The sequence below is a fragment of the Glycine soja genome, chromosome 8 (assembly GCF_004193775.1).
Source record: "Glycine soja cultivar W05 chromosome 8, ASM419377v2, whole genome shotgun sequence".
Classification (NCBI taxonomy): domain Eukaryota; kingdom Viridiplantae; phylum Streptophyta; class Magnoliopsida; order Fabales; family Fabaceae; genus Glycine; species Glycine soja.
The window spans coordinates 43,549,285-43,571,319 of NC_041009.1; the positions used below are offsets into that span (position 1 = coordinate 43,549,285).

Sequence of the window (22,035 nt, forward strand, 5' to 3'; positions counted from 1 at the left end):
ACACATTTAATAAATATTCCTTTTGATTGTTAAATGTCTAACTCTTATTTCTTATGAAATTTTGTTTGAAGCGACATTAATTTTAACGTGAAAATATTCTTTTTGCATCTTTTAATCTACTTGTACAATTTCATAACATATTCATCGGCTTTTTTTTTTGCTTTAGAGCATTCATTCGAAGATGCATTCTCTTTTATTTCCTCAACCAACTTTTTCTTTCATTTTCATTACGTGCCTCACTTTTTTCAATTCAATTTCTCATAACTAGAATTTTAGAAAAATTGAATTGGAAAAATGTGAGGCATGTAATGAAAATAAGAAGAAAAAAGTTGATAGAAAAAATTGAAAATGCAACATAAAATAGCTCTATTTAGATGGTTGGTTTGTAGTATAAGAAAGCCAATAAATATGTTATGAAATTATATGTAAATCAAAAGATACAAAAAGAAAAATTCGATGTTAAAATCATGCTGACAACTTTATATGGAACAAGAGTTGGACATTAAACAATTAAAAGGATTTATTAAATGTGTGGAAGAATACAGAACATGATGAAAATGTAGAAGTAGTTTTGAAAATGGAAAATACTTTACAAAATGATTTAAAAGACAATGAACAAAAACTTGAATACTAAGAAGCATTGAACCAAACACTAATTATTAAAGAGCTTGAACGTCATTTGAGAAATTACAAAAATATATTTTTTCAACAGGAACACACATAATACATCATTTACTATTTACTACTTAGATATCATGTCCACAGCTTTGTACATATTATTGTTCACACCTTTTTTTTTTCAAAAATACCAGTAAGACGTACAACAAATTGACAGTATCCTATATATTTGCCTATTACATATCAAATTGTATGTTTGGTAGAAAGGATTCTCTTATTTTTGTTTTTGTTGACATAGTTCTTGTAATCCCATTTAATATACTTTGGCCTCAAATACAATAATTTTAATTAAAAATTAATTTTTTTTTCTCAACTCATCTCTCATTGGAACTTGATATTAGAAATAAAACAGATTCATTGGAACTAAAAATTTAATTAAATGAAAGATATTTTAGAATTAATTAAAATTTTCTTATAATTAAGACCAAGAAAAAAAATTTATTATATTTAAGATCGGAGTAGTAGGTCTTACGGTAGGAGAAATGTGATGTCGCTACCTGTTACGTGAAACCAGGCTTCCAATGTGAATTTAGGATACCAATCTGAAAGTACGAAAAAAAAAACATGAATAGCATGGTACTATGACTCTTCTCACTAAAGATTGTTAAAAAAAGCACATCCTCTATTAAAGGGTAAAACATGACAATAGAAGAGAACAAAAGCAACGCAAAAACATATTTAAGAAAGAATAAGAGGATGGGCATATAAAAACAAAAAGGTAACAACATGTTAAATTTTCTTTTAAAAAAAGGAAAAAATGAAAAGAGAAAGACACTAACATTATGCATTATGCATTCTGCTTCAACCATGCAGCGACTGCTCCAAGCGCGTGATCCTCACAACAGCGTAATTGTAACATATATATGAGCTGGCTCCATTAAAAAAATGTTGGGACTTGGTAATTAATTAAGATTACAGGGATAACTATTTAATTATACTTGAATTGAATTGGTCTTGAAAAATAATGAATGCATTAATGCTATCGTTAATGCTTTATAAGTTACTACATTTAATATTATCAAGCTGTATTATGTAGAGGAATTAATAATCCGTTTTTCAAGCTGTATTAAATAAAATCATGAATGCTTAGTAAAAAACATTTTTACAAAAAAATAATAATTAAATTTAAATATGTATAATTTATTTTTGTAAATAAAGTATAGCTTTTTAAAAAAGAAAAATCTATTAATATTAAAAGGTATTTTCTTTATAACATTTAATATTGTTTTTAAAATTTATGCATTTATTAATATTTTTAAATTTTTTTCATAAAAAGATGTATTTTATTAATATAGCTATAAATATTTTGTGTGCTTGATTATATTTCACCCTTATCCTTCCATAAAGTTAATTCTTATTTACTGATATCATTTTTATGGGTATTTAATGATACCATTTAATATAAATTAAATAATTCCTTTATTCTGAGAAGATTCAAGTTTAAAATGATATTTGGTTTTTTTTTATAAGTCTTATTTTTAATATTTCTTGTATTAATTATTTTTACATTAGAAATATTATTCCTTACAAGAAGAGAAGTTATAAGACTTAAGTTTAATTAAAATGATGTGTTTTTTATTATAAGATTCAATCTCTAATATTTTTTGTATTAATTATTTTTATATTACAAATACTCATCATTAAAAAGGAAGAAAATGCATTGAAAAAAAATAGAAGAGATATGAGTATTAATGAAAATGATAGTTTTAAAAAATTAAAAATTTAATTTAATTAATTATTTTTCTTAAGCTTCACGAGTTAATGAGTTAGATGACCGAGTCTTATATATAAGAAGGAATGAGATATTTATTTGTACCCAGATTTACATATATCTTTGTATTAATTGGTTATCGGTCTTTTGCCCCTTTTGTTTTTGTACAAAGCCATACACGATAAATAAGGGAATAATAGAAAAAGTAAAACTTATAATTAGTAAAAAAAATTATGATATTCTGGCTCTTATTTTTTTTTCTCATAAATTTTTACACCTTTAAAATATTACTTTGTTTATTTTTTTTATTTAATTATGTGGGGATAATTAGAATGTTAATCGATCACATATCGTGATATAGCATGTGACATAAAAGTGTGACATAAATGTAATTCATGGAAAAACTCCAGATTATTTTTTCTGTGTAAAACTTTATCCTATTCTAAACATTCAACTTGCACAAAAATATTTAGTAGTTTTACGCATAAAAAATGTAATAATCACCTTATCTATTAAATTGTTGGGTAGTTTTTATGTATATTTATCTAATTTTCAATTTTGTTCATTCTTTTTCAATCTGATGTTATAGTAAACAAACAAAATGAAAGAGAAGCACGACATTTCTAAAAATTCGTTGAACAAAAATACACCAAAAATTATTATAAACTACAATATATATCTTATTAGTTATTTGTCTCTAATACAAAAAGATCTTGCCAATAAAATATTAACATATTGTTTATTACTGATATAGGAGTTTGTTAATACTTACGCCAGTCTTCTCCTTCATTAACAACAACCACCATCTGAATGTTGATGCCGGTCGCGACAATTTGATGTTAATTGTCGGTTTTTCCTGTTATGAATACTGGATCTCGCGACAATTTGATGTTAATTGTCGACAACTTTGTTTTTCCTGTTATGAATACTGGATCTCGTGACCAAACAGTTTATCTATATATGAATTATGCAAAACACCATGCATGTATAAAAATATATAAGAAATCAACAAGAATGCTTATTCAAAAAAGTCAATTAAAAATACAAAATTAACTTTCAAATTCTGCCATCCATGGAGACAACTGAAATACGAAAGAAATCCAACCTTGAAACTATTTGAAGACCAAACAACATAAATTAAAGTTTTGCACATTTTACTCGGGTGGAATTAGCGGATGACGGGGGTGAGATATTTGGGCGATGCGTGCTCTGTTGGTTAATTTGAAAGATCGAGATGATACTGGATAAATCTGAAGTCGTGTATAACACTTTCAGATTGAATCAAATTTCGGGGTTCAACCAAAATTGTTCAATCGGATAAAATCAGAAGATTATAATTCAAGAGTTTTGTTTTGGTCTTGTATGTTTTGTCACACCGTTATGCTTTCTGAACCAGAATGATTATTTATGATCAAAGAAAATGTGGTTTTTGGCGGTTGATGGAAGTTATTTCTTTTTAAAAATTGCCGTTGATGGAAGTTTTAGTAACTTCCAACCGTTGATGGAAGTTTTAGTAACTTCCATGTAACTTCCAACCTTTGCCTAAACCGAACATCTCATTATTACATTAAAACAAGCGTGCACTCTTATTTTAACATAATAAAGAGATCAATTACACTAAAATTTTCAACAAACCTCCCCCATTTTAGTGTAATTATCGATCAAATCACCAAAGTCATAACATACCACAAACTACTGCATAGATGAAATATCGTGACGATTGAATTTCATCTTAGCAAATTATACGTTTCAAATATTCGAATATCAGGGTGTCACTAAGGATTGAACCCTTTCTATTCATAATGAATACATGAAGATAATTTGCACAATAGTTTATAACATTACTCTTGCTCGACACTAGTTTTACTAGCCTGTGTCCCTATCCTTCATAAGCATATCAAAGCCAAGTCCCAGCTTCTTGAAGCGGCTAAACTTCATGCTTATATAGGTAGTCCTTTTCTTTCTTGCACCTGCAAATGCAATTTTTCAAAAGAACCATTGAGAAGTTATACTTCAACCTCCTTAACTTGCAGAACCGAACACATACCTTTCGGGATACTTTCGATGATGTGTTCCAATCTCTACATGTTAAGCTTTCCACATTGAATTCAGCACCTAATGTCATATTAGATGGGAATTGGGTATCTTAACATAAGAGATTTCAGATGGACTTTAATCCTAATCCCACAGCCGACCTTTTCACGAGATCTCTACTTAACCCTTTGGTTAAATGATCGGCCAAATTATGCTGAGTTCTCACAGCCCTACATCCCCAAATTTTGAGATAACTCAAATTTGGTGTCTTTTTGTGCCAAAGTTCATATGGGGTAACCTTATTCCTTTTTTTTTTAGGAATTCGGTTCAACAAGTAACAGGCTGTCAACATAGCCTCACCCCAAAATCCTTCACTTAAACCTGAATAGGATAACATGGAATTCACCATTTCTTTCAAGGTTCTATTCTTCCTTTCGACTACACCATTTTGTTACAGTTTTATCATTGACTTTGTCAATTTCCTGAGCCCTCAGCGACTCCTCAATCATGAAATGACTACCGAGTTGAACCAGAGTCAACTCTTCCTTCTTATGTTTCAAGGTATGCTTGAAGTCTTTCCAAGAAGAAGGCAGTTTATCAATTATAGATGAAACTGCAATGGATTCATCCATTTTCAAATCATGTTGAGTAAACTGACCCAAAATCCGCAGCAGTTCATTATATTGCTCCATAACAGGCCTCGAATCAATCATTTTGTAATTAAAGAAATTACTAACTAAGAATTTGTTACTTGAGGCATCTTCTGCCATATACTTGGATTCAAGAGAGTCCCATAATTCCTTAGCAGACTCAACATTTTGATAAATATCAAAGAGAGAGTCAGACATACCGTTCAGAATGTGTCCACGACAAATGTAATCGTCATTCTCCCATTTCGAACGCTTCCTTGTTTGATCCAGAGTTTCGTCTTCCATATACACCGGCATCGGTGTACTCAGCACATACACCACATTCAATGTTGTCAAGAGAAAGTGCATCTTCTTCTGCCATCTTCTGAAATCCTGCCCTTCAAACTTGTCCAACTTCGCAAACTTGCTTGTCATCTTCGAACTATCGTTCGTCATCTCGAAAAATTTGATTCAATCTTTTGTTGGTTAATTTGAAAATCGAGATGATGCTGGATAAATCTGAAGTCGTGTATAACACTTTCAGATTGAATCAAATTTCGGGATTCAACCAAAATTGTTCAATCGGATAAAATCAGAAGATTATAATTCAAGAGTTTTGTTTTGGTCTTGTATGTTTTGTCACCTCGTTATGCTTTCTGAACCAAAATGATTATTTATGATCAAAGAACAGGTGGTTTTTGGCGGTTGATGGAAGTTATTTCTTTTTAAAAATTGTCGTTGATGGAAGTTTTAGTAACTTCCATGTAACTTCCAACCGTTGATGGAAGTTTTAGTAACTTCCATGTAACTTCCAACCTTTGCCTAAACCGAACATCTCGTTATTACATTAAAACAAGTGTGCACTCTTATTTTAACATAATAAAGAGATCAATTACACTAAAATTTTCAACATGCTCTTCTGAAAACGTGGGTTAGGATAGAGAAACCTGCATTTTACTTTTTTTGTTTTTAAAGACTTAATGTTAAATAACAAGAGTATCCTTAAAAGAATTCATTAAGATTAAAGATATGGTTGAGTTTTTTTGTTCATATATAATTTTTTGGTGTAGGCTACTAATTAACGCAAACCCTATAGGCTAAGAGAGGGGCTAGATAGTTGGACGGCGAGGAGACCCTTCTCATCACATGCTCTTCTGAAAACTTGAGTTAGAAGAGAGAAACATGCTTTTTTTATTTTAAAAAAAAAAATGATGTTAAATTGTAAGAGTATCCTTAAAAGAATTCATTAAGATAAAAGATATGGTTGAATTTTTTTGTCCATAATTTTTTTTTTGCATGCTACCATGCACTCCAACTAAAAAATAATGTGTGCGGCGTATTTTATATATATATATATATATATATATATATATATATATATATATATATATTTCTTGACATTATCAGTTCTGAGGGAGTAGAACATGATATTATAAAAATGTATTTTTCTTAATTATATAATATGAACATTTTATATTATATAACATGTAAATATTATGCGATTTCTTTGTTTCTTCTTGGAGTTCAATGAGGAATATAAATGCATTTATATTTATATATAATATAAGGAGGAAGTACTATAATACAATTTTTTATTTTTTACTATTGTAATATAGTATTTTATAAATTCAGAAGTAGTGATATGTGACAAATAAGTTAAATTTTAGGAAATTAAAAACCAAAGTCTTGGAGATGAATGAGGTTTGCTAATATAGGCCAAAATTATATTTAAAATGGAACCAAATTTATATTATTTTTAAAATAAAAAGTTGAATTGGCTCTGTGGTAAAGTCTTTTTTCTCCATTTTAAATTTTACCTCCGAATAGAAATAGATTATGGGTTAAGAATGTGAATGTTGTTTGAGAAAATAGGTTATGTGATAATTTATATATATATATATATATATATATATATATATATATATATATATATATATTTGGTGAGACAATGAACTTTTCATCTAAGGTAAACGTACTTTTACTTATCCGATTAGATTGGTGAATCATAGCTGGTATGTTGGTTTACTTTTTAAATCTAAATACAGTTTTAAGCATATTTTAAATTGTTAGAAAGTAGAAACTATGCAAATTTATGCCTTGATTTTTTGCTTGTTGTCATCTACATGACTGTGTATACCGTTGTGGACATGGTTTGCAGATTTAAGTTCATTTCAATTTGATGCCAATGCTTTTCTAATAGTCCAGAGTTAATGTTCCAGCAGAACCTACTATTCATCATAGAAGTTGAACCATGCATGTTAGACTTATAGCACCACTTAATCTATAAGGAAGCTGAAGCATAAAAGATTCAACTGTCAATATCGTATTAAATTCTTTGTTTATCAATACCAGTTTGTATTTAAAGTTCAGAATATTATCTAAACAACCCATCTATTAAGGAGCCACATGCAGTGTCTTGAACATACTGCGCGTAATGTTCAGCTTAAGATGTCAGTCAATTAATTGTTTAATAAATGTCAAAGAAATATTAATCTTAATCTAAATTTTAGCACTTACATTTCAAATTCCATTGCTATTCACTTCATCTGTAGTTTAGATTCATTATTAATTCATTTTACAAGGTTTCTTATGTTTTCTTGTTCGCCAAGCTCCTACTATGTTCAAATGGACTATCAGCTTTTCCAAGTCAAACAAGTCACTAACTAAAATCAAACTTGCAATTTGGTAAAATTTAGTAAGCACTATGTTAGGCACAGGGGTTTAGAGCTGGACTTCGAGGGCCAATAACCTCCCACAACCGAAAAAGGGAAATACTTGATATTTTTCATTGTCTTGCCTTATTACACAAGTCCTATATTTATAGCAAAACTACAAATAACAGATTTTGAAATTTTACAGAACATGATAATAACAGAATGGTGGAAATGGATTCAGCAATTGAAATTGGCAGGCAAGCAGGGGACAAGGTTGCCAAGTCAGCATCAAGGCCGTTAGAGGTAGTCCTTGAGGTACCCAGGTTTAGTGTTCTTTCTGTTGAGCCTCTCCTTTAGTCCCTTTTGCTCTTTCTTCGTAACATCCCCTTGCAAAATCACCTTGTCCTCAAGATGATAAGCTAACTTCAATTGTTTCCAATCTTTCCAAGACGTTTCTTGTGGCAGAAGACCTTCCCATTGGACCAACACCTGAAGTTTGGAGTTCGTGTCTTGGGGGTACCCAAAAATCACTAAGGGAACAATGATAGGTTGGTTGTCAGTGGTAATGGTGGGTAAAGGCAAGGGAACACTGGGGTTCGTAGTGGAATGATGAAACGGTTTTAGCAATGAACACTGGGTGGATGCAGGCACCTTCAGGTAACTTGTAGGTCCCATTCCTGTTAAATTAATCTATCTAGACAGCATTTGCACCCTAGACAGAAATAAATGGGTATTTTTAAGCTGAGACATGTTCACATTCGAAAGCATTTTCATGACACACATCCACCAAAGCTTGCACTTTAAGAGTTGGTTATATCCACAGTCCATGTGCAGAGGGAAGTTTCGTATGCAAATTGGCCACCCAATACTACATTAATATTGTCCACACCAGATGGATTGTAGTAACTACTTTATGGGTTATAGTGTTAGGTTGTTAATTAGTATGTGTTTGTCATTATAGAGATAAACTTCATTCTCATGATCAATCCAAAGCATATAAACTAACATAGTTCAAAAGTTATCAAAATATGTAACAACTATGTAGCTGAACTCATTTACAATGGTAGCAAACAAATCATGCCCTCTGCACTGAAAAATTAAGAATGAAATCTTTAATTTCGTCGGCAGCCCTATCCAGTGCCGTCCTTCCGTCTGCATCTTTTACATCATATTTTGCTCCAGCTCTCAAGAGTTCTTCAATTTTTGGCTTGTCACCTTCTGAGGCAGCTAACAGCAGAAGGATGTCCACGGGGTGGATGTTTTGGCTTAGAAGAGCCTCCATTTTATCATATGTACCTTCTACTGCAAGCATCCCCATATAGTTGAAGTACTGCAAAAGATTATGAAATATGAATTCTGATGTGATTATGAAGTACTGCAAAGGATTGTGACGTAATAATTACTGCTACAACATAAAACCATTTTCCAATCAAATGCGTCTTCTTTTCCAAAACTGAATTTCCAAATTACAATAAGCTAGGAAAGTAAATAAAAGAACAGGGAGAGGTAAAGAGGCATTGAATAAAGTAGATACTCAATAAAGTTGCACTGTTTCAACTGAACTATACACAAAAAATTTAGAGAGAAACTCCTGAAATCTTTGATTAGAAATACCTGAAGGTCATGAAAAAGTGGATATATGTTAATGCAGAGAAAAATCAAGCAATGTGTTTGCTTGACTTTTTTATGACAACATATAGATATGTGCGGCAGATGAGAAGATCTAAAGTTCAGAAAGTTATCATCTGATTACTAAATTTCCAAATTACTTATTGCATTGTCCATTCCTTCCTTTAAAGTGACTTCAGAACTCATATAGTGTCATCTAACATAGTTAACCTAGACATATATATTCCGTCTACTGAATATATCTTAAATGAAGTGTTATCCAACATCCTCACCATACTGTTTCTACAGTGTATTCAGAAAATAATGTCGATCCCTCAATTACAACATCAGAATTCAGAGAAAGGGAATTCAAGAAAACCACAAGAAGACAATCTAGAGTAACATACTTCCTAGATGGGATCAATGGATGATTAGGAGTTACCTTCATTACATTTAGAGGGAGTACTAGCCTAAGGTCTGTCTAAGTGGCATATCCTATGTAGCAATTTGTGGTAGTGGACTCAATCTATAACCTTGTTATCAATCTACAACCTTGGTGCACTACTAGTGGGGTCTGCACAATATTTATTTAACTTTACACTTAGAGATAGTTCTCACAGTTTACATCATTTAAGAATAGAAACCAACAATGATCAATAAAGAATGAATGGAATGTGAATGTACTTCTGTCTATTTCCCAGCAATGCTGCAAGATGGCTTGGCAAATGCCTTAGCATTATTTGTGTATTATGTGACTACTGTGATACTGTTACCTGGATCAGAGGTCTGATCCTTTTATATCATTCCATTCCATGACAATCTTCTCAATGAGACTTGATAAAGGTCTTTTAATAATAAAAGAATGGAGAATGAATACATTATAGCTTAAACTTGGGCAAAAAGCAGGCAGATTTAAGCTCTTATTTATCTTAGCAATTCCAATTCATCTCAACTTTCCATCTTTATGGAAGGAATACACAATTACTTATCGATCTTCATTTCTGCCTCTTTCCTTCTACAATAATATTTCTGCTTCATTTTCCCTTTCCCTTCCCAGATTTTCTTAATCTAAAAAATACACTTATAAAATTATGATCTTGACCCTACTAGCTCTTCAATGCTAGAGTGAATACTTATGTTTCTCTTCAGCAAGTTATATTAAATTGAAACCATGATGAAAATTGTTCTCACAAATTCAGAGTCGCTCCAAGACATCAGTCTAGTAATGCATAAGCATAATCCTCCATAGTTGCAGACGTTTAAAACTTTCACACAACAAACTTTATTTATATTCGTTAATAGCTTTAAACTCCTAAAGGGAAAAAAATAGCAAGGTCCTTTTTCTAACCATGGAGAGTGACTCAATTGTAAATTCTCAAAAAAAAATTAAGTGGGGAAAAAAGAAGACAAATTTAAGCCCATATCATAATTATTGCAATTCCAGCCCAAAATCAATTTTCCATCTTAATATAAGAAATACAAAATTGCCAATTTATCTTCATTGATGCCTTTTTTTTCTCCTTCAATTATATTTCTGCCTCCTTTTCCCTTCCATTTTCCCAGATTTTTTATTTTATTTTAAAAGATAATGTGACAAAATTCCAATCTTAACCAAGAGCAATGAAGCTTACAAGAAGGAATTTGATAGGAACCCAGAGAAGTTCAAAATTGATAAAAATAACAAAGGACAAAGAACAATCATTGAAATACGAAGAATGAGTAAGAATGCTCCTCCAAGGGCGTCACCTTCACAAAAAGAGTTTCCCTTTTCTCACAACCTTTCTAATTCTCTGCATGTCCTTTTATTTATCTAATTGATCCCCTCGATGTAACTTCCTAACCCTTTTAAAAACTTGCACTCATTTTTATCCCCAGCAACTTATATGAAATTGAAAAATCCAAATGAAATACAAAATTATTCTCACATCTTAAAGCCACTCCAACATCACATACCAGCAATGCATAAGCACAATACATGTCCACAAGTTCAAATTTTCCAAACAAAAAACATCGAAACATCATTCTTATCCCTTACTTGCTATATTCTCCCAACATAAACAAAAAAAACAACAATGAACCTCCACACCAGAACCACATGCCCAAGCATGACACAATTCCATACACACAACCAACATAAAAATGAACATCAAAACTTCAAATTTTCTGAAACAACAAACATAGAAACATCATTCTTATTATCCCTTACTTGCAATAACCTCTACACAAACAAACAAACAAACAACAACGAACCTCTACACAAGAACAACATGTGGGAGATATAAGGTGGGTTGGATGGTTAAGGGAAAAGCGAAGAGGGGAAAGGTCGTGGGGAACCCATATGCTCTCAAAAATTAACATTTTTCCGATAAAAAAAAAAAAAAAAAAAAACAGAAGCACATGCACAAGCATAAATGTGAACAACACCAATTTTCACTTTCACAACTTGAGACGCCAACCTACCTGTTCCACGTCATCTCTATCGAAGTCATCACGGCCCTGGCTGCCATAGATGCCAGCACCTTGGGCATCAACGCCGTTCTTGCCGAACCTGAACCAGCACGTGGATTTGGAGCCATTAGAGGGTCCAATTATTCTAGAGGTGAGGCTGTGCGACCCAACTCTTCTTCGGGTGCCCAGAAACCGTGAGGCCAAGTTTGAGGCAGAGACGTGCGGTGAAGGGAAGGCATTATTATTATTGGGGTTGGAAGTGATGGGGTGATGGTGGTGGGTGATGCATGGGATAGAAGCCATTGTTGCTGAGCTGTGAAACAAGCTTGGGTTGTTCCACTTCTACTTCACTTGTGTTCTATGTTGCTATCCACCCACGTGTCTTCTGAAACTTGAAGATAGATGGGGAAATGATATGGTGCTTTCCACCTACCCTATGTTGTTGTGCATCACTATTTTGGGGCCTTTCACATAAGAATCCCATTCTTTTTGCACCTCCCCTTCCACGTTTCTTTAAAAAAAAATAATTAAAAAGAACCCAAAATATCCTTATCCGTTCTCTTCTTTTCTTTCCATTTTGGTTTCCCATTTGCCTCCACCCTCTTTCAACTTTCTTATAACTCATTTTTCTCCATTTTTTTTATAAAACTAGCTTATAAACTAGCTGAAAACTTAAGAACTATAAACTAGAAGCTAAAAAATTGGAAGTTAGTAGGAAGTTGGTTAATAAATGTCAAATGTCAAGGACATATTTAATATTTTGATATTCTAATTTTATGTCTTTTTTTGGTTTTCCACGGGTCTTCTCCTTCTTCGGAAGCAATCATGTTCAAGGCACAAACGAGTACTAAATATGAATACCTCTCTCAATTGGAATTCAAACCTTGGCTCACCATATTGTGGGAGACTAACACATTTCGCTAGACCAACCATTTTGTTTCTAATAACTTATCATCTTAAGAAATATGGCATTCTTTACTTTCACAAATTGAATCAATAAAATAAAAATCATGCAAGGAACCAAATTAGGTCATATAATTTTAAAACATGAAAATTCTTCCGTAAATAATTGTAAAGATCATATGATTCAAATAATTTCTAACCTTAAGAAATGGTATAGCGATGACAATTAACAAGTTGACTAGTGCATGTGTGTAAGAACCTAAAATTAGATATTAGGTTTTTTCAAACAACAAAAAAAGAGGATTTTTAAATTGAATAAATTAAAGGATAAAACAAAATTTCAAATAAAATCATGCTAATTGAGAAGAAAAAAAAATGTTAATAGCTTAAACGCTAGCTTAAGCTAATTTAGGTAACTTAATAAGTTACATGAATTAGCTTATGGAAAATAAGCTCATGTACCAAACAAATTTTTTTATCAAAGTCACTTAATCAAAGAAGCTAATAAGCTCCTCAAGAGCTTTAAGGTTTAATGTTTTATCTCTCTCAACCAATGCTTTTAAAATTGGACCATCAAAACACTAGTTCAAGATTTAATGGTTGAATCATGATTGAACTGGTCAAGACATTGGTTCAAGGTTTAATGATTGAATCATAATTGAACCCGTAGTAGTAATAATAATAACAAAATATAATATTATAACTTGAGAACACTAAATAAAAAATAAAAACACAAAAATTTATATCAAATATATCATAAAACTTAGGTTTAAATTTTAATAAAATACAATAAATTCAATTAACAATAAACATATTGAATAAAAAAATTACAAATTAATATAACATAAAATTATAAGAAATTAAGATAAAAAATGGAAACTAATATAAATGACTAAATTATATGTTTTATAAGAAAAAATAATAATAAATGATAAAAAAATAACTTATATCAATTTGTAAACCTTACTAAATATGTGTTTTATTTATTTTCGAATTATTTTAGATTAAATATGAAAAATTAGAATTATGGATTCAAACAATTTTTTATCGGTTATCGGTTATGGATGGGTCATTAAGCCGATTTTTTATCGGTCCAGTTCACTCTTCAAAACAATGGAAAAACCTACTCTAGCTTGCAATAGTTGCCAAATTGTAAAATGTCCATTTGAACTTGCTTGATCTCTTCAATTGAAGAGTTTGTATTTTTTTCATATACATCCAAAAATTTCAATATTGGAACGATAATTCACATCATAAAACTCATTTGATCTTATAAATTGTTAAAATGTTCAAATTTTAATTTTCTGATAAATTCAGTTATATTTTGATTCATCCTCTTTTTCAAGGGTTTCATAATTGGACATTAAACTATGGGAGTGGCTAGTGTTACGCATTGCACTACTATGTGAATGTATGTATATGAAAGTTTTGATGATGTCAAGATGTAAGCAACAAAAGAGTACTTCAAGTAAAAAATCAAGATCAAGAAAATAAGATAAGACTTAGTTTATTATTGTTAAAAGAATCTCTTATTGGTTGAAAAAGGTTTGGCCTCAAAACATAATTTTTAAAATGATTACAAATTTTTTTAAAAGTATTTTATCATTGCTAAAATAAGGGTTTTTCCACTGGTAATCAATTACTAAAGGCAAAGTACTATAGAAACTTTTCAAAAAGAAGTTTAAAATTTGAAATTTAAATGTTGTAATCAATTACCACTTTCTTGTAATCAATTACCAGTAAATGTAACTTCAGAAATTCAAATTGGAAAGTCATGACCCTTTAATGTGTAACTGTGTAATCGATTACCAAGGCTGTAATCGATTACCAGTAAGAGAATTTTTTTAAAATATTCTGAAAAGTCACACCTCTTTAAAAGTTTTTGAAAAGTCATCAAGAGACTATAAATATGTGACTTGTCTACGAAAATCTTCAGAATTTTTTAAGATCTTATTGTCTTATTCTCTCATAAACAAATCATTTGTCAAACACTTGAAAATCAATTAAGTATTCTTATAAGATTTTCAACTGTATTATGTTTTCTAAAAGAGAAAAAAAAATATTTGTACTTTCTTGAAAAAAATTTATTGTGATCTTTTGAATTGTGAGAATCCTGAACACAGGGAAGAGGGATTCCTAAGTAGTTCAGAAGTTGTAAAAGAGTTTTACATAGATAGTGAAAATCTCAAATGGATTATTTGAGGACTGGGCGTAGGCACGAGAAGTGACCGAACAAGTATAAATCGAATTTGTAATTCTCTTTTCTCTTATCTCATTTATTTTATTACAATTGATTGTGTCTTACACTCTTAAAAACATCAATTAAATTGATTAGTACTTCTTTTGTATTTTAAATCTATCATATATCATTTAAAGAGGAAATTAAAACTTGTTAGTCGAAAATTTTTATAACTTAATTTATTCTCTCTTAAGTTATTGAGATCAATTGTCCAATATTACATGCATTATTTTTTTTTCACGTAGGCTACAAGAAGCGTCACCATGTGTGACGACTCCTTTTCTCCATTTTTCAACCGACCCAAAATCAGCTCATAGTCACCAAACATGAAGCTGAATAAAAAGATCATTACTTTGATAAAAAGGTGAGAGAGATATAAACACCCATTTGAGCTAAATTTACCTCGTACAAGTCAAACACGAAGAAATTCCATAAAAATGGAACCTTTGAGATCAAACACAGGCTTTTGATCATACCCATCATGAAAATTTGATAATAACATTTAATTTTAATTTTCACGAAGCATGGAACTAACCTGGGGATGATTGATTGAGAGAGAGAACGAAACAGATCTGAATTTGAACGCTTTGGATCTAAAGCTTGGTTTTGATGGAAGAAGATGCTGTAGGCGTTTTGAGGAATTGGTTTGAAGGTAACATTATTTAATATGAAAATTTTATTTTGTATCAGCATGTCACTTATTTTAAAATGGAGTATTATATACGAACAAATTTGATGAGGAATATATTGAAATACTTTTAAATAATTTATTTTAAAAAGTTATACCAACAAAATTAGTTATGAATGAAGAAATTATTAATATAATCCTTACATGTGCATCCGTTGGATATTTTGGTCCTCAAAAGTAAAAACAAAACCTTATTTATGGTCAATTATTTTAGCCCCCACCATAGTCCTTGTTAGTTCACAGAATTGGCGGCATGAGACTTTAATGACAATCAAGATGCATACATATGACCAAAAAGTGCAGCCAAATTTAAGAAAAATGTTTGTATTTTAAATTTTAATTATAAAATATGACTCATACGTACCAAAGAGTATTCTAAAAAGACTTGCTAAGAAATCAAAACAATAAGTATACCAAGTTATGTTTAAAATTACCCTTTGCATTTACACAAGTAAATAACTAACAAGTGAAACCCCCATGTCATCCTTTGTTTGGCCCCTTCAATTTCCCATGAAGTTGTATGTCTTGGCATTAGTACCGTGTTTCAAACACACGTTTGTGACTTCAAGTTTTGGCCAAATTTTTGCATCAATCATCAAATAATATGCAGAACCTATAAATTATGGCTTCAGCCCAGACATGGATCTAGTGTTAGTAACGAGCAACCAAACAGACTAAGATTTGTGTCGCATTAATGTAAGATTCTTGATTGAGACAAATGCGACCTTCTTCGGACAAGATTGAAGTTTATCATTGGTAGAAGACCTTGATGATGCAGGCAAACCAGCCTCTTGTGAAGATTCGTTGATGAAGGCTTTTGTGGTGTCTTGATCACTATACCTAGTTTCCTTGTCATCAATTTGTGATGAGCCAGTCAACAAATCAGCATTCATATCATCGATATGATTAGGATCTTCTTTTGCAACAACATCTGCTTCTACTCTCTCATGGAAAAGCTGATCATCTACACAACACAATTTACCAAGCCTTGGTTAAAATTAATGGCACCAACAAGATAAAAGTTAACTTTGGATATAAATGGTGATGCCACCAATAAAGGTGAGAGAAAAGTAATTCTTTTATTTATTGGGTTTGTATTCAATTTCATGCATGCAAATCACTTGCAAAAACTGTGAACCATCGAGATGCCAATTTTTAAGACTAATTAAAAAGAACTCTAGAAATCAAAGTATAACAAACAAAACATGACAAGGTTAATTTAACAACAACAACAACACTAGTCTTATCCCAACAGGTATGGTCGATCACATGGATCATGCAATGCCATTGGGTTTGATTAAAACCAAATTCTCAACGATATTATTCATCATGATTCATGAGATCCCTTATAATAACTTCTGCCATTGTTTTTCTTGGATGACAAGATCAATTCAATCAAGACCAATGCTTAATAATAACTAAAGGAACAGAATATCGACTCCCAATTGTACTCACTCAACAGAACAAGAGAAGCTATTGAATATAAGTCATATCCGCAAGTGATCAAGTTCAATAGCTTATCTGAAATTGTTGAGTTCAGAAATATAGTAATATGAAAAAGACAAACTATTTCAAACACCATAAGAACTAGAAGGACGTTGTTATAAGGCAGTTAAATTGCCACAAACTGAACTAATACAAATAGTAAAATAAAGAAGACATGATAATATGGAACAACAGAAACAAAACACATCATTCATGCTTCTTACCCCCAAGAAAAGACTCAATACTATTATAATTAACATCTGATGTTTGGACAGAAACATTTCCACCAGAGTCCTCAACATGACTTTCATCATTCGTTTTATGCTTCCTCTCAAGTAATATAAACTTGTCTGATTTCCAAACACACTCTAATGTAACAAAATCATCACTAACAGGGTAGAAATCTCTAAAAACCTGCATTGGTAGTATATATCAGAAAAGGAAGGGAAAGAATATATTAGTGTGCAGAATATCATTTTGGATTCATATCCATGTCTATGCATAAATATGTATACAAGGGAGAATTTGGTGGTACAAACTAACCTCAATTCCATTATGAGTTATTTTTATTGATTGCTTCGATATAGAGAGGGAAGAAACCATGTTGAACAATGAAACAACATCAAGCAGTATCTGCACAAGGAGAAAGAAAAAAGTTCAAATTAACTAAATCAAGAGCTGTAAGATCAATTCATGATCACAGAGAGGAATAATCTTCATTTTACAGTATCTAATTTCAATCTAATAATATCACTTTTACTTTCCAGCTAATTTAAAAATAACCTCTGCCTCAGTGTTCCACAATCCACATTAAATAAATTCCAACTTAAAAAATGATAAAACCTAGATTAAATACAATACATAAACTTGGGAAACTTACTTGTTGAACCAGAACTCGAAGACGTGCAAGCAAAGCCATGATTGTCACAGAAAATCCCATAAAAAAAGATTGAGCAAACAACACAGATACCTCACTATTAAATAGTCAAGGAAAGAACTTTTAAGTTGCAATTTTAATAGATTATCATAAAATTTCAAGAAAAATACTAAAGGTCACTAGTACTACTGGCATTAATGATGATAACAAAAATTCAAGGGTTTGTGTATTCTACTTCTCCAAAGTATAATCAATCATAATTGGAAATCAACTTTCAGAAATGTAGAATTTCGAAATCAACATAATCTACGACTGTATGAAGGGAAGGGGAAGATGACATCAACATTGGCAAGTATGAACTAAGAAGTCCATGTTTCAATGAAGATCAAGATCAAACCAAAAGAGTGAACAAACATGCTTTATTATATAAAATTAGTATACGCAAGTAAACTCCTTATGTTTTACAAATAGCATTGAAGTTACAGGGGAAAAAAGCTAAGCACATGAAAAGGAATACTACAATCATATTATGGAGCATGTTATTTTATTTGGTAACACCAAGTACCAACTGGTATCCATTGTATGAATAAACAAAAAGATTTTATAAGCATAATTCCATGATCAGAGTAAGGCCAATTAAGTAAACTATGATTATATAGAATAAATGAGCAAAGCATTAAAATACAAATCACACAAGACAAGTAGCAGAAGGATACGAAGCAGCCTTCAGTATAGGTTCAACCATCTGCATAAGAAAACAGAACATAAATTGAAATAGGAGAGCATGTTCCATAAAAATAAACAATCCAAAATTAAATCTATTAAGATGCAAAAGGAAAAATGATTTCCATTAGTGTCAAACAATTTGTGTGAAATCCTCATTAAGTTATACTGTATACATGGAAAGAGGACAACTAATGAGCTACCACAGTATAAACACATTGATCTTATTGTACAGAGTAAGGAAAACAATTAGAATTTAGAGCAACAATAATATTTATCTGCAATTTTACCTCAGCTAGTAAGCGTGCAGCTCCTAACAGACGCTCCATAAAATTATGTTTATCACCATCACATTTTCTCCTTTTTAAGCTGTAAAAAAACGGTATGTAAAACACTATCATCATCGACAAGACAAGACTTATAAATTATGATATCATCATATGCTGAAGGGGAAATTTCATCACGAAATTATTTCAAAAACAAAAAATAAATCAAAAAATGAAGTATGACCATGAGATGCTTGGTTATGCAAGAGAAAGTAAGCCATCACTTCCAGGACTGTAATATTTTTTCGCAAAAATAATGTTGCCACATCCCTTATCATATCCACACATTTTTTAAATCATACGTGCACAAGTTGCAGGACTAAATAATATTTTACAGTATGTCAGTATCATACCTCTTCACATGAATATTAAAATTTGTCATGTCCAATTTTTATGAGATCTTGTCAAATGAGAAATTTAAAGTTTTCCATTTATTTCTCGTTGCCTTGCACACGCAACATGCAAGGAAAAGGAAAACAAAATTCAACATATTGAAAAAAAAAATTCTCATGTCAAACTGTCAATGTGCTAAGCACCTGAGGCATAATAGTCCCCTCATCCCTTTCCCCTCCATATTTGGTCATTAAGGAACACTGATACTAATTTTGAATGTGGTTAGAGAGGAACTGCTTGAAATATCAGCACGATAAACACAACATATTTTAAACATTCAATCATACTACCTATGAGCTATCATAATTTTATAGCTGACTCAATTCTTTGTACATGAATTGGGAAACATCAAGTAAAATAATTGTTAGAAATAATATAGACCTACCTCCCTAAAAGATGAAGCTTCTGTTTTGGTCTATCTCCTTTGATAACAAGGAGACATGATGATACAAGCTCCTCCATGTTTGCCGATTGCAGAAGTCTTAAATCCCTCCTAACCTACAAATTCCAATACAGCACAACTAAAACCCAAAGAGACAAAAATACACATGACATACATGAAAACTCAAATGTAAATGCACATTTTCCATTCAACTTTCCACAAAAAAGCAATCACATCTAAAATTTGTATGCTACAAAGGAAAAAAAACTGAAACATTAAGAAAAAAAAACTGTGAAAACATTAAGCAATTTGTAATTGATTCATTTGTGAAACTGTAATGTGTAACATGTAATAGTGAACCTTCAAAAGACGCTGGAAATAGGAGCTGCGCCGGTGCTGGTTCTTATTCTTGTACACCATTCTCTGTAGGATGCCACACTCAGATTGGAGCTGGGGAAGCATAGATGTAATTCTTGCCTCTATTGTTTCAAATTCGGTTCCCATTGAGTCCCTGCAATTTAATCCAACAAATAAACATAAATTATGCATTAGTGATACAAACAACAAAGTTAATTGGAAAAAAAAAACTAAAAAACACTTTTACATTTTAACTCACAAGTTTTGTAGGGGGGAAGTTTTGAGTTTCCCAGGAATCTTGGGTTGGGAATCAAATTCCCATATTTGGTATCCGTTTTAAAAAAATAAGATTCCTGGGAAATTCTAGGGAATATTTTTTAACTAGTTTCCCACGCAAACTTTCCCATGGAGGGAGGTGCGAATAATGTGATAAATGATTAAAATATCATGTTACTCTTATTAATGTGGTAAATGATTAAAATAAATGGTAAAAATATCATATAACTCGTTAATTTCTAGGAAACTTATCTAAATGTTTCCTATGGTCAACCAAACAGATTTTCCTCGTTCCCAAGAAACATGATGCCAGGAATCATGATTCCCCGGCATGAAAAAAACTTCTCCCCTGCCAAACTACCAAGAACGGACCTATATTTATTTCATGGGCTGCAAGTAAACCCTATTAATTTATTGATTGCTGCATGTCTTGTGCTGCAATTTTGGTTTCAATAAATTTTGGATAATCCCCAAAAACTAACACTTGTGTTGTACGTCAATGCAAAGTCCATGTATTATTGCTGTTTAAGCGAATAATACTTTAGAATAGAACTACAAACGGTGTAAGCATATTGAGAATTGAATAAAACTGAAAGGAAAAACACGAAAATCAGTCACCAGTTACACGAAACAGAATAACAGAGTGAATGGTTTCAGTGAGAATGTGAATCAAAACCTGGGGATCAACCAATACTCAGTATATAAAAACAGGTAATCTTTATTTCAGTCCAAAAGAAGAACCAGCTCCAAAGCTCTTAGATAGCTACTCTATAGTTAGACTTGGATTGAACTGAAGACTTGAACTTCACCTGTACAATTACTACGAGTCAGAATTTCATAGCAAATGCCTAAATCTACCCATAATTCATAACTAAATTCAAACAAAACCATATTACAATAAAAACTACCGAGAAAGCATAGAGAAAAACACAACAACTCTTCAAAATTTAGATTGAATATGAAATTGATTCAAAATGCGACAAACCCCTCAACTACTTATAACCAAGGTAAGCCCCAAACTGCAATCATAATTAAAAATACTAAGAATTAATCAAAACTTTCCTTTTCAAGACAAAAAAAGGGCAAATACAACAGGGTGTGTCGGATTCTCTATTGTTGGTTTGACAATAATCATTGCAGGCGCCGCGGGGTTAATTTCCAAACCAAATGTTCATATTCTCCCGAAGTATTCCCGTCGAATGCGTCACTAATTTTTATCATAGACCGTGAGCTTATATAAAGTATTTTCCTTTTAAAATAATCTATTTTGATATGCTTTACAACAGAATGTTTATAAATGTGATATTATTTTTTAATATTATAAATTGTATGTTAAGTATTAAAAAAAATTAAACAAGTGTTTAAATATTATTACTTTTAAAAAAAATTATTATTTTTGTTAATTATTTTATAATTGATATTAGCATACAGTTTTTATTTTTGCAAAATAGTGTGATCTTTTAAAAAGATAGGTTCAAGTCATGTAATTTTACCGTTTCAATTTTAAAAAGATAGGGTCAGTTTTTATTTTTATTTTAGAGTGTATCCTTATTTCTAGAGAAGTGTCGCTAGTTTAATCTTTTTAAGAAGTAATATTGTTTTAGTTATTTTATTATTATAAAAT

General features: G+C 31.1%; 2 protein-coding genes across 2 annotated transcripts; both read right to left on the minus strand.

Moving 5' to 3' along the window:
* Positions 1-8,632: 8,632 nt before the first annotated feature.
* Positions 8,633-12,149, minus strand: LOC114423388 (protein LHCP TRANSLOCATION DEFECT-like). The gene is made up of 2 exons (XM_028390134.1): positions 11,775-12,149; positions 8,633-9,036 (listed from the first exon to the last, which is right to left on the minus strand). Exons 1-2 carry the CDS (start codon positions 12,063-12,065, stop codon positions 8,782-8,784), a joined length of 546 nt encoding a protein of 181 aa, XP_028245935.1. The 5' UTR covers positions 12,066-12,149; the 3' UTR covers positions 8,633-8,781.
* Positions 12,150-15,953: 3,804 nt separating this feature from the next.
* Positions 15,954-21,629, minus strand: LOC114423390. Its single transcript, XM_028390135.1, has 9 exons — positions 21,088-21,629; positions 20,139-20,289; positions 19,782-19,894; positions 18,968-19,046; positions 18,671-18,699; positions 17,958-18,051; positions 17,621-17,710; positions 17,302-17,491; positions 15,954-16,556 (listed from the first exon to the last, which is right to left on the minus strand). Exons 2-9 carry the CDS (start codon positions 20,280-20,282, stop codon positions 16,267-16,269), a joined length of 1,029 nt encoding a protein of 342 aa, XP_028245936.1. The 5' UTR covers positions 20,283-20,289; positions 21,088-21,629; the 3' UTR covers positions 15,954-16,266.
* Positions 21,630-22,035: the final 406 nt, after the last annotated feature.